This window comes from Pleurodeles waltl, chromosome 8 (genome assembly GCF_031143425.1).
Source record: "Pleurodeles waltl isolate 20211129_DDA chromosome 8, aPleWal1.hap1.20221129, whole genome shotgun sequence".
In the NCBI taxonomy this organism is placed as follows: domain Eukaryota; kingdom Metazoa; phylum Chordata; class Amphibia; order Caudata; family Salamandridae; genus Pleurodeles; species Pleurodeles waltl.
Window position 1 is genome coordinate 1139817271 of NC_090447.1, and position 12889 is coordinate 1139830159.

General features: G+C 41.0%; 1 protein-coding gene across 3 annotated transcripts in view; it reads left to right on the forward strand.

Annotated features, from left to right (window-relative positions):
* Positions 1-12889, forward strand: part of KPNA3 (karyopherin subunit alpha 3) — a 542591-nt gene that overhangs the window by 122270 nt on the left and 407432 nt on the right. For all 3 annotated transcript variants that reach the window (XM_069205359.1, XM_069205360.1, XM_069205361.1), the window contains exons 3-7: positions 5527-5616; positions 5734-5763; positions 6051-6103; positions 6189-6284; positions 12394-12479. In XM_069205359.1, coding sequence (XP_069061460.1) covers positions 5527-5616; positions 5734-5763; positions 6051-6103; positions 6189-6284; positions 12394-12479 — 355 coding nt within the window. The remainder of the gene's footprint in view (positions 1-5526; positions 5617-5733; positions 5764-6050; positions 6104-6188; positions 6285-12393; positions 12480-12889) is intronic.

Consider the following 12889-nt stretch of genomic DNA (forward strand, 5'->3'; position numbering starts at 1 on the left):
CTTCGCATATTCCATGTAAAGATATTAAAAATGAATGCAGTGTTGACTAACATCTTGCTTCCTTAAGTGCATCTCCTGTATAGCAACCCGCAGTACTACTTGTATTGTGATGTATTTATTTGCAAAGGTAGACATTTTGGCAAACGCAGACCAATAAAAGTTACCTGACACCCCACCCTCATTGATTCCAAACCTGATCAGTGCATACATCCACGTATATAGCAAAACTGAAACTAGCACGGTTCCAAAACATATATTGGCAATATGCTTCATGGAGCAGTAGGCTGTAGACACTCCTGCAAGGGAGTAGTCATTACCCCTCATATTTAGCACCTGTGTACATTGGGTCTGCACACAATAGTACCTTTGGACTCCACCTGAGTTTATCCATTTAACAAGGTGGCCATCGACCATATTTTTGTAACCTAATGAGCTAAACGTTTAACACTAGAAAGAATAACAAGTATATATTCTGTCATCACTCAGTTTTGTGGTGGCACTTGTGGCAGTTTCCTTCTCTTGTGTTCCCTTTTTCGCAGCTCACTTAATCAATTTTTTTTCCTGATTTCTTTTTCCAGTATCTTTTGTTGTGATAGGTCTCTTATCCTTTGATCTGACTCTGCTTCGCCAAATAAATTATGGAATATTGGAATTTAGGCCTGTTGCACAACCTGATCAAAATCTGAGTAGAAAGATACTGATGTGGAATATCACTTCTTTCTTTAGCTAAATGCAGGATAGTATTGTGATCTCTAAAATGTAAAAGTTTCACGATGTTTGGGCAAAAAGGGGGCTGGCATTGAGCAGTGGCTCAAGGACCTATGGTTCTTTCAGTCTTAAATATCGGGGAGAAGACTGTTAACCCAAATACTTCGAAGTTTTATGTTTTTTCATGTAGCTAATAGTGGTAGTTTCTGCAAAGGCTTGCCACTCTAGCGTTGCATCAGCAGGATCCGAGCTCCGTGTCTTAATTCTTATTTTGACATGAGGTTTTTTTTTTCCTTTCTCCCCCCCGCAATGCCCCCCCCCCCCCACCCCTCTTTCCATTTTTCCTTTTTTTATTATTTTTTTAAACTCGGCCCCCCCTTGGATGTGCAGCCCTCTTAAGTTACATTGATACCCTGTTCAGCCCCTTCCAGGCGAAAGTCCTATCTGTACAGTCTACTTTGCATATGGCCTAAATGAGATGTAAGGCTGTCCAGTTTACAATCTGTTGCTTGCAAACTGCACTTCACCCCCACCCTGTCCTTTCAAAGGGGTCTGTCTCACCTGTGGGGTGTCTCTTGGGCGATCAGGGACATTGCTGGTGAGGACAGGTGACTTGGCTCTCCGTGTCGTGCTCGGACCCAATCTTGGCAGTAGTGAAGTAAACTAAAATAATCATGGGAAACAAACAGACCATAAATAATTTAAAAATAAACTGACTCTGAGTGTACTAGTCAGCTGACTAAAATGGGATTTAGATAAGCTTGCACTGGTTTGATACAGAGCTGTTGTGTTGAGAATTGGGAGCAGAGTGACTCACGACGACTGTATTTTCATATCTAGCAATAGAATCTGAGACTTTCTATTATGAAAGCAGGCCATTAATGTCGTTCTTTGATAGATAATAAAAAGAACTGATCAGGAAAGGTTCTTAGATATTAAGAGGGACTGAGTTCAGTTAATCTTGAGTTCTGTACCTCTCTAGTTCAGTAGGTTTTGTGGAAGTCTGAAAGTTGGAAAGGACTGTATAAGCTTGCTTTTGGTCATAGGGCGATTTCCTTTAAATGCTCAGATTATAAATTGTAGAAGAGTAAGGGGTGAGACTTTGTGGGAGAGGACAGAAACTTCGGATGTGGATCATATAAGGCTGGTTCCTGTGAATTGAAATATAGCTAGATACTTAAGACTTTTTGGGGGATGTGGTGAGGTTAGTGCTGGATAGCCACATAGAGTTGTAATTTGCAACTGCAAACCTAAAAATAGCCACCTGTGTGCACTGCAAACACACATTGCATGCACATCTGCAAGTCATTTGTAATGTTTTTTTCTTTAATATCTTGCTAGTCCCACTGGCCTACTTTGCACTCTGGCTAGCACTATTAGAATACACGTGTCTAGATGTGATTTATTTGCATAGTGGAGGGTGTATAATGGCTGCAAAGAAATACAATAGGCGTTTAAGTCTTTGTGGAAGTGGTGAATGTGTTGGATGTTGTTGATTCAGCAGGGTCTAACCAGCTTGACATTGGAGACCTAATTAAATGACTGAGCCTATGGCATTTCAGTACTGCTTTGTTTGCATGGCTGTTTCTTGCTTATGGCTTCTCAGATTTGGGTTTAGTATACGAAGAGGGCTACAACTAATTTTCAGATTTGTTTCAAGCCAATTTATTGTGTAGACATAAAAATAAAAAAAAATGCAGAATTGATCAACCATACTGATTTCTGTCAGGCTACTAATACAGGTGTGTGGAATTCCTGTGGCCCGACACCCAGGACACCTTGTTTGGGGTCAGGGAAAACAAGTATTCGTAGGCTCAACCCCCTACAGCATAAATCATTTAGCTGCCAGTTTACAGTACCACATTATGAATCAAGAAGGGCATTGTCTGCAGTTATGGTAATATTTGTGTGTATTTGTTAATGCTGTTCAAACTTGTATTTATGGTTTATTAACTCAAAGCTTTTATTATTAGGGTGAGCGCTGTAAGGAAATGTGTTAGCTTGGACTACACTGCTGACAGAGGGACCAGCATAAAAATGGGTACACAGGTTTGCAATGTTTACCACTGTGTATAGTATAATGGTCCCAGAATGGTCTCTGATAAGATACAGATATTTGAAGAAGCTTGAAAGCAAGGTTGCTGATTTTATGCTTTCAAGCTAAAATTATCACAAAAAAAGGCAACTGGAAAAAAAACCTTTTTCCTAAATAGTCAAGTTAAATTTTAGACAACATTTCTAGTAAAATGCATTGATGCATGCTAGTATTTCCCCAAAAAATATTCATAATGGAAAATCAATGTAACGAGTTTCAACCATATTATGGGAAACATGAAAAGAAGCGAGCATTGGCAAAGCCAATAGGTCTGTTATTGGTGGTCAGCCCCTTTTGGTTTTGTCAATGCGTGTCTCGTCTTGACATGGTTTTTGTAAAATGCTGTGTGGGAACTGTTCGGTCCTCACCATTATAACAAACATTGACAAAAATATTTTTTGGTTTCAAAAAGCACAGATTGCCACAGTAGTTCCTGCCACTTAACAAAACTTTGTGTTGATATGCACCATGTGAAAAAGCAGAATGCTGTCACAGTGAAGCCAGCCGACCGATGGCCAGAGACAGAATTTAATAAAAACAAAAGGTCTTGGTTAATGCCAGACCTAATTAGGGGCCCAGTTCTTTCAGAAAGTCACAAAAGTGCACCTATGATGTGTCCTTGCTTTAGTGCATATTCACAGCTTTCATGAATTAACAAGAATTTATAGAAGTAGGCCAGAAAATAGTACTCCTAGAAAATATTTAGGAACTGCATTTTAGTATGAACAAATATGCATGTGTAGCTTTGCTCATGTGAAAGTGTATTGAGCGTGTACAAGTTCAAATTAATTCCAATACTTTTTTCCTCAATCCTAGGAGAAGGTTTACTTCTGCCCTTTTCAGGAGTAAATTTCCAACCTTTCTCAATATGGGAAAAGATTAAAGAAGTGGTGAAAACCCCTAAAACATGCAAGTTATTAGGTTTACACAGGCTCAAAATTGCATTCCAACACTTGTACTATTGCTTACCACTACTGCCAGCCCCAGTATGTAAATCTGCAGAAAGGTAGCAAAATAAGGGAAATGCTAGTACACATTGCTCGGATATCCAAGAACGCCATCCCACGGATCCTATGAGAGACCTGGGACACGAAGGAGACAAACAGAAGGAATGAACTGCCGTGTTATAAAAACATTGACCAGAGGCTTCATCCGGAAACGGTCCCTGAATTTTTAAACCAAAAAGGCAATGCCCTATAAAAAAGGAGGAAAAAAAAAAAATGACAGTTAATGTTTTAGAAACAAATAAATATGGTAAATGGATGGTAGTGAATGAGGTGCAAAATCTATGCCACAATAACACAATTGATGATTTGTTCTACGTAAAGTTTTAATTGTCCTAAAGAAGGTGGGGTGAATTATTGGAAAGACCACCGAAACGCTGCGTCAACACTTTTTAAAAATATTTGGATTTTTTTATATAAATAATTTTAAATGAGCATTGTTGATTTGTATGTTTTATTAACAAGTTCTAGTGTAACAGTGTAAAAAAATTGCAATTGTGTTTGTAACTGTTTTTCAAAAATCTTGTTAATTTTAATATGAATATTATGTATTAGATCATGTAACACAAAGGTTTTATGTTAATGAAATAGGATTTGTCTTGAATAAAGGTGTCAAAAACATCTTTGAGTACATACTATTGATAGAACGAGAAGATTCAGTGTGTTTGTGTATGGTTTGGAAGGATATGTTCTAACACGGCTAGAGCATAATCACTAAAACTGAAATTGAGGAGTGGTGCACCAGTAATATATCTCCGAGTTTGATATTGATATATTGATAAAGTGGCATCTAACTGCACTTTCCACCCCTGGAACCCAGACAGTCTTACAATTCTCACTGGGTGCAGAGTAAAGGGCTTATCCCCCTAGGCTGCCTATCTAGGGTGGTGTTCCGGATGAGAAAGTGCACTAGACTAATCAGGGGTAGATGCCTTTAAAGTAAATGGAGTGGCAAGTGAGTTTTCCTGACACTGTCCCACACCCCTTTACTGCTGCCTCCTTCTGTGTTATTATAGTCTTTTGCCACCTGGTAGGTTTCCATGTGTGCCGGTTCGACCCCACGCTCAAATATGGCAGCTGCCCCATCCCTAAACAAGTCCTTTCACAAAACCACACTTGAGGTCATTCCACGTTCGAGATTTTGGACCGAGGTGTGGACGATGGGCTCACCCACGTGTTTTATTTTTTAATTGGGTGCAATGAAGGAACCCTGCAACAGAGGCCTTCAATGTTTCCTGCAAATTCCAGAACTTTGTCACAGAAATGTGATGACATGATTTTAACCAAAATTTGAGATTCTCATGGCATTATGGATTTTTTTGACACCCTGCTTTCCCACCCGACTCTTTGCATTTCTGAAAACAAGAGGCCCAGGGGAACCTAGGGTGGTGTAGCTTAGTGGACTGAAGCATATTTTTGTACTATGAATGTCCTGCAAATGACAAAACTATGCCTACATTAGTTTTACTCTGTTTCCATGTTGAGTGGTGTGGTGTTCAGGCCTCAGATCGATGGGCACTCTGAGAACTCGACCAACTGTAGATATTTCTTGAGGCCCAGTAGAAAGCACGATGCTGCGTCTTACATGGATCCCAACACTTTTTCTTAAACAAATGTCCTACTAATCCAAGCCTAGGATTTATACGCTGCAGTGAGGATTGTGAGCTTTAAATCAGTCTAAAATGATTTAAAATGTGTTTTTTTTTTTTTTTACTTTAGAACAAAAGAGATGAGCACCTATTAAAGAAAAGAAATGTTCCCCAAGAAGAAAGTTTAGAAGACTCGGATGCTGATGCTGATTTCAAGGCGGTAAGAATATTGAAAATGACACTTTATACTATATTAGGTAATACATAATTACATTTTGCAAAATGTGTTCCCCCTGCCAATTGTTTCTAACAATGTTTTTTTTTTTTTCTTTTAAAGCAAAACATTACACTAGAAGCTATATTACAGGTACGTTGTATTTCCTTTAAGAGCTAAAACTATTTACAGTTCTCCAAACGCGTATTCATAGGAGCGGTTTGAAATTCGTGAACCCTCAGTACTTAACTTGGTGTCAGGAAGCCCTAGTTTAGAACTCTTCTTGCAATGAGCATGTTTGAAGAGATTTATCTTGTAGTGAAATGGCATAGTTCGTTGATTTGAGAGCTTAGTGGTTCCGATGACCGTCTGCTGGTGACATTTGTTTACATGATTGTTGAAGATTACCTACAATGCCATACTCTTACTTAATTTTGCAGAATGCTACCAGTGATAACCCCGTCATCCAGCTGAGTGCCGTTCAGGCTGCAAGGTAACAAACGCAAACTAAGCAGGCCTTTTTCGTAGTTTTCTTGATTTGAAAAAAAAAACAGCGTTTTTTTTTTTTCTTCTTTCAGAAAGTTATTATCAAGTGACCGCAATCCGCCCATCGACGATCTAATAAAATCTGGGATTTTGCCCATCCTGGTGAAGTGTCTAGAAGTGGATGATAAGTATGTTTTTGTTGTGCTACCCGTTTGTTTTGAAATGCTGCTTAATTTGTGCTTAATAGTTGCACGAGAATGAAATATCATTTTTTTTTTTTTTTTTTGTCTGCTGTATGTGAGGGTTATTTAGAAGGGCGATTGCTCCAGTGTGGCTCAATTGATTCATAATCATAATGCAGATGAACGACATAGATTTGGTGGTCATAACGGGTAGTAGAGATAACATTCTCCTCCAGGAAAGCGTTATCCTATCCCAGTGTACGGAGCTCCACAAGGGCAAGTAAACGTCAAGTGTTGAAGTTCAGTGCTTTATTCAGTTTTTTTCAATGTCTGTTTTTTTTTTAAAACAATAAACGCAGCTATGTGTGAAAAGCATACATGCACCACCATATCCTAAGAACCAATCCTCTATACATAATCACTTTTTTAACATGTGGACTAAAGTACAAACGAGATCTTCATTGCAACCATAGTTCCAAAAGCTTCTGGTGAGCAGCACTAAGGGCAGGGATAGCGTAGAGACACACTATCGAGCACATTACATGTGAAACCCAGAATAGAAAAATATGTAGAAGTCCTGCCGATCATTTCTCCATGGAGGATTTCTGTTGTCTACCACCTTGAACTAGGTGATAGAACAGTCCTCTACCCATGAGCCTGGATCCATATGCCACTAAGTTAACACAGAGATCGTCCCTCTGGCTCTTCCAACCCACCAAGAAAAGCTTTAACAGCTTCCACCTGATTGAAGCGGTATCTTTCCCCTTGACGGTCCAAATCCAATATGACTTCTCGACCAAAAGAAGCTTGCAGCCTCAGAATATTAAAATCTTTTGTTATTACAAGCTGAGCCCTCTTCCTAGCGAAGGTGTCCGAGCACCAGGCCAGGAAATAGAAGGCGGTTACCCTCCAACATTAGTAGTTGGTTTCAGAGCACGACTTATCTTACTTTTTACATCAGTCTGCTGCATTGAAAACTGCAACGCGCCCCAGTGTTTTGTATGCTGCTTACCACTCAGACGGTCTACACCTTATGCATCTGCTGCTGCGCCGTCCCAACTTTTAAAGTTGAGTAAATCACGGAGGATGTTATCTGGCACATCGGTGGAGGATTACACAGATATTTTACAGAAGTCTCCAAACATTTACAATCGTACCATCCTCTTATCTGGCATTTCCATTTTTTTATTTGTTTTTTAGACAGTTTTTAAAAGTGTTTATCCCACCCACTGTTTGAGATTGCATTCATTATCTTCCAGAGTCAAAATCTCGGTGGATGATTATGATGGATATCAATTGCATGAAATCTGTTGCCTTCTTCATTTGGTGCCACATATTTTCTGAGGTACATACACAGAAGAACTTTTTTCTCACGAGCCTTGTCATATCTAGGCAATAAAGGAATCAAGAGTGCATCAGTTGCTGAATAATTATTCATAGTGCTTTTTTTGTTGTAATTTTTTTATTGAAGCATTAAGAGCGAGCACTGCCACTAATACCAAACATGGTGTTACATCAATCCAAAGAGTCAAAGCTACAATGTACAATAATGACCCTCAATGACTATACAATTGCTCTATAGGGAAGCACTCAATTAGGCAAGTAGGTAATGGCTAGATTGAGCGGGAGCAAAATGCAAAAAAGAAATCCATAAATAAGGTGGGAGTAAGGCAGGAATGGAAGGGGGCAGCATAGGTTTATGTCCAACATAGATAAAAGAATAGAGGTGACAGGGTACGGTGGGGCTTGGGAAACCAGAGGAATGGAGAGGGAGAGACTGGGCGACAGGGGTAACCATAGGGAGGCGGTGGGAGGGGGGGGGTGGGGGGGTAGGGAGCAGGTCTGGCAGGAGGGGTGAAGGCTAGGGGAGGGGAGGAGGGAGAGGGGAAAGAAGAAGAGGGGAGGGTAATCCGTGGGAGGAAAGAACTAAGGGTGGAGGGGGCAGCCTGGTAGCAAGCGGCGAGAGTATGGGGGATGGAATGAGGCAGGGCAGGCTGGGACTAATGCCCCTTGTGGCGTGCAGGCACATACCATCAACCCACCCTCAAGAAGGGAGACCAGATACGAAGAAATGTCTCCGCCCTACCTGGGATATTGTAGATGATGCTCTCATAAGAGGTGGTTTGTACATAGTTATCAGCCATTGCTCGTTTGTCTGCAAGTGTGGAGAACACCAGTGACTCAGGATGCAGAGCTTAGCTGCTGTCAGGGTGGTGGTTAGCAACCTACGGTCATGATGGGGCATCTGGGGAGAGTCTGCCAGGCCATGGGCCATGGGGCAGGACCAGATGACAGTGCAACAGAATAGGCTCGTCCATTGCCTCTTTCAACATAGACACCACCTCTGCTCAGAAGGTGCAGGTGTCTGGGCAATCTTAGAGTATATGCATCCCTGCCAACTTGAGTCTTGCTGGCGTCCACTACACCCTCTCCAAGATTTTAAATAGTCAGAATTTCATCCTGGCCTCCTGGGCACCCCGGCCGAGGTTCCCTAGGAGCTCTGCCCAGTCCTCCTCCTTGTACTCCACCTGGAGGGGATCCTGCCAACATAGTGCTGTTTGAAGAGCCCAAAGCCGTGAACTACCTATCCCTTCAAACACTAGCCGATGTGTACTTCACTCTCTGATTTCCGAAGATGGTAGACATAGATATACCCAGGGCAGGGGTAGAGCTCGGAGACTTTAGTAGAGCAGTGATGATTGAACTGCATTGTTCTCTGCCCGGGCTCACCTCTAGGACTCAGTTGGAGCCATTTAAGTCTCTTAGTGGCTATGGTCCCACTGTGACAGTACGAGAAGTAACGTTTGCCAGTAGGACCCTCAGTATTGGCACTGCCCAGGTCCCTTGATAGGGCTTGTTGGAAGTACCAAGTCAGACAGCAGATGCATATGGGTGAGAACGTATATACTGCTCAAAGGGGGTGTGGTGGGTTGTGGGTGGGCAGTCACCTCAGCTCATGCTGCGCTAATTTATAGTGCTGATTCTAGGCAGTCAGCGCTTCCTCGCAAGTTCCAGTTCGTACCCTGAGATTTCAAGGGGCACCTGGTGGCTCCATACGGCTCACCAGGCTGAAATAGAGGGCACAAACAATAGTGACACGTAGTGGCCATCTGTATCGTCGGCGGGCCATGCCCGCCTTTATTCAACTAATAATGCAGTTTTAACCCTTGATGGGCATGTGTACAGCACAGACGACATGACATAAATTAGTAAAACCTACGGCCCTTGCTTTGACTTGAGTAATGAGTACCTGGGCATTTATGGCTGAAGTGGATGGTTTGTATACGTGCCTCTTTCAGTGCCTAATGCATCTTCATAGCCTGGAAGTTATAGTGATTGTTAATTTCTTTTTAGACAAATTAAGAACAAAGTACTTGCCCCAGGTGTGTGTTTTTTTTTTTAAATAGGAGTTTGCTGTTCTGCTCACTGCAGCCTCAGGTGCCGCCTCCGTAGTTATTTCCTTTCTCTAAGATTTAGTCCCTTTTTCTGACCTATTTCATCCTTTCTTGAACGTATTTTCTGTCTTTTACTATTTACCGCGCTGAACTGTCCCTCAGCTCTATTTCTTCAGCGTTATAGAAATGCCATTACATTTCATTATTTCCTCCAAATAAGCAACATTCCACGTTAATAAAGAGGTGGATTGATCCTCAGTTCTGTGTCTGGTGTGAACAGCTGTTTATCATTTACATTCTGATGTTCGTGATACTACATTTATGATTGGCGCACAAATACAATTTCAATGAATAAACACGCCAGGAAAGCTGATCTTCTTGCCGTGTGTAGCTACGAGAAGTCAATTTGTTGTGGTTGCGATTCTAAATCTGATGGGAAAACAACCAGACAGTCGCATATTGCTAAACGCCTAATGCAGTTGCAATTGAGTGGTAGCCTGGCCCACCTTTGCTCAAACCTTGATATGGTGGAAATACCAGTGGCTCTCCCTGCGCCCACTGGAAAGGCCTTATGTGACAGATGCGTGCTCCTTTCCCTTCCTTACCGTGACATTCTTGAAGTAAAAATGTGTGGGTTTTACTCACAGTTGGTGATACCACTCCGCCTGCTGGAACCTCGGTTAACTTCAAATAGTTTAATGTAGTCGTTCTTAACCACAGCACCAAGGAATTAGATGTTTTCGCCGTTTCTTCCCACTGGTATGAAAATAAGACTATTCTCTTTCTCTTTTATATTTTGTCCTTATTTACTTCAAATACCCGTTCTGTCTCTTTCTCATGAAGATCTTCTCCTGTTGCCTTATCTTCAGCGCGAGGCCTGCTTTAGGCCTTCTCTCACCCTGCAGTTTTCTCTCACCCTGTAGCAGTCGCTTTCCTCCTGGCGGCTTCCAACATTTTGTGCTCAGTAATAGCCATAAAATATTATTACTGCTATACATAATTACAATGTTATTGTTAAAACAACAGGTTGTACGTTTCTTCTTCTTTTAAGGATATGTAAGTTTTGACACTTTTTTTTTAAAGAACTTCTTCTGGGGTCGGTAGAGGTCATGAAATGTTCGTGACGGTTTGGTGGGCCGATGTAAGATTAGGTCAAAGTAGTAGTTAGGTGTAAGTGGTTACCCGTCTGCTAGTGTAGATTTATGAAGCAAGGCAGTATACCTTCACTAGAAAGGAGCTGTAAATGTATAAAACCATAGACGGGTTAACAGTCTGCTGCTTGACCTATGCATATCTAGTATGCCACTTTCTACTTCAAATCTTTTCATTGGAAATGTTCATTCAAGACACATATGCGCATGATTTGCTTTACAATATACAGCTATATCAATTCAATGATAGGACAAAATGTTGAACCCAGCTGATTGGCTAGTGTTACACTTCACACACCCTCTCAAGGCAAATTAAAATAGAGAAAAAAATAACATTTAAACCCAGGGAGGCACAAAGGGGGAGTTGGAAATCTGGTGACAAGCTCATAGCGAGGAATTTCTTCTAAGTGAATGTGAGTTTGTGAGATGTGATTCTTGGCCTGTATGTGCTGTAGGCAATTGAACCGTAGTGCAGTTACCAGGCCCTCGGTCTTTTTCCAAAATATTGTTGTGAGCGTCTTGGCTGCTATCCCCATGTGGCACAGCAGTCTCCAGACTGTGTGTGCCATACCCTCCAGAGTATTTGGTCAAAGCCCAAGGAATAATGTGGAGTGGTCAGCTAGGGTCGAATACCCTAAAGTTAGTTTAATATGTTCCAAAATCTTCTTTCGGAAGGTTTGGATAACCACACAGGCCCACCATATATGCAGGAAATGCCCAGTTGACTACATAAAACTCCAGCATATGGTAGAAGTTGAGGGAAGCATGCTGGGGGGTGATACACCATTGGCTCATCACCCGCTTTGCTTTATCTCTGATACAATTTCTATCCATTATACCTGATATTCTAATCGGACATTGAGTACAACCTTGCTCCCAGCCTCCAAGTTCGGCTTCATGCATGCCTAGTGGCATCTTGTCAGTGCTGAATTTGTTTGGTTTGTGTCATCCCCGTTTTTTTGTCTATGGCTTCAATGACATCTTGAATTAGTGGCAGAAACCTCTGGTGCAGGGCACTGTAGATTACATTTTTTTTTTTACCTAGTTATCTTTGTGCTTCTCACTAATCCTCTACGAGGTCCGTTCAAATGAAGCTGTTGGTGAGTTTTATTTAGGCTTTTCTTGTGAATGGATAGTTTTAAACTCAGGGGGTAACAAAATAACCACCTTTTGGTTTTGAAACGAGGCATTATTTATGACTTGGGTGAGTGAGCAATTCAAGTGTTAAAGACAACCTTTAATCCATTAACTATGAAACCTTTATTTTATTAATAGATTCTTGTGTGACCTACTAGTTAGTGAATACAAACTGCCCAGAAGCAGTTCTGGAATAGATTTCCATTTCTCCGAAGAATATTTCTGTTTGTCAGATTTCCGGTCTAATTGCTTGATATAGCACGTTACTCTTTACTCTAGTTTCTATATAGTGGAGTGAAGGTTCAGCATATTTTCAATTAATGTTCTGCTCAGCACATTTTAAAATAAAATGTCTGTTGTGCAGTTAGTGGTTGCTGATGCTAGATTCTTTTAAAATGCAGTTATTTTAATTAATTGTTTGTTGTTTATTAGCCCTTCATTGCAATTTGAAGCTGCATGGGCGCTGACTAACATAGCATCTGGTACTTCTGCACAGACGCAGGCTGTTGTCCAGTCAAGTAAGTAATGTTTGAAAGTTGCTTAGAAGATAATTTTCATCAACTTTTGTAGCCTCAACCATACGACATTTCTTGTGACTGTACATTGTGTGTGGGTTTTTTCTTCTTTTATTTATATATATATATATATATATATATATATATATATATATATATATATATATATAGTTTTGATAAGTCAAACTGGAGTGTGTTTTTAGGGTTGAACGCTCAAGCGCTCTGGCCCCTGTTGTAATCTCTCTGTTGGCTTTTAACCACGCCTATGTCACACTCATTAATTGCCTTTTAAAATTTGCTTGATTTCATTTGTGAAAGGCTTCCATACCTTTTCCGGTGTTTAGCCCGCCTCGACAGCACCGCTAAACTACTGAAAACATACGAGGCTCAATGCTCTTCGCATGGCTTCTGGA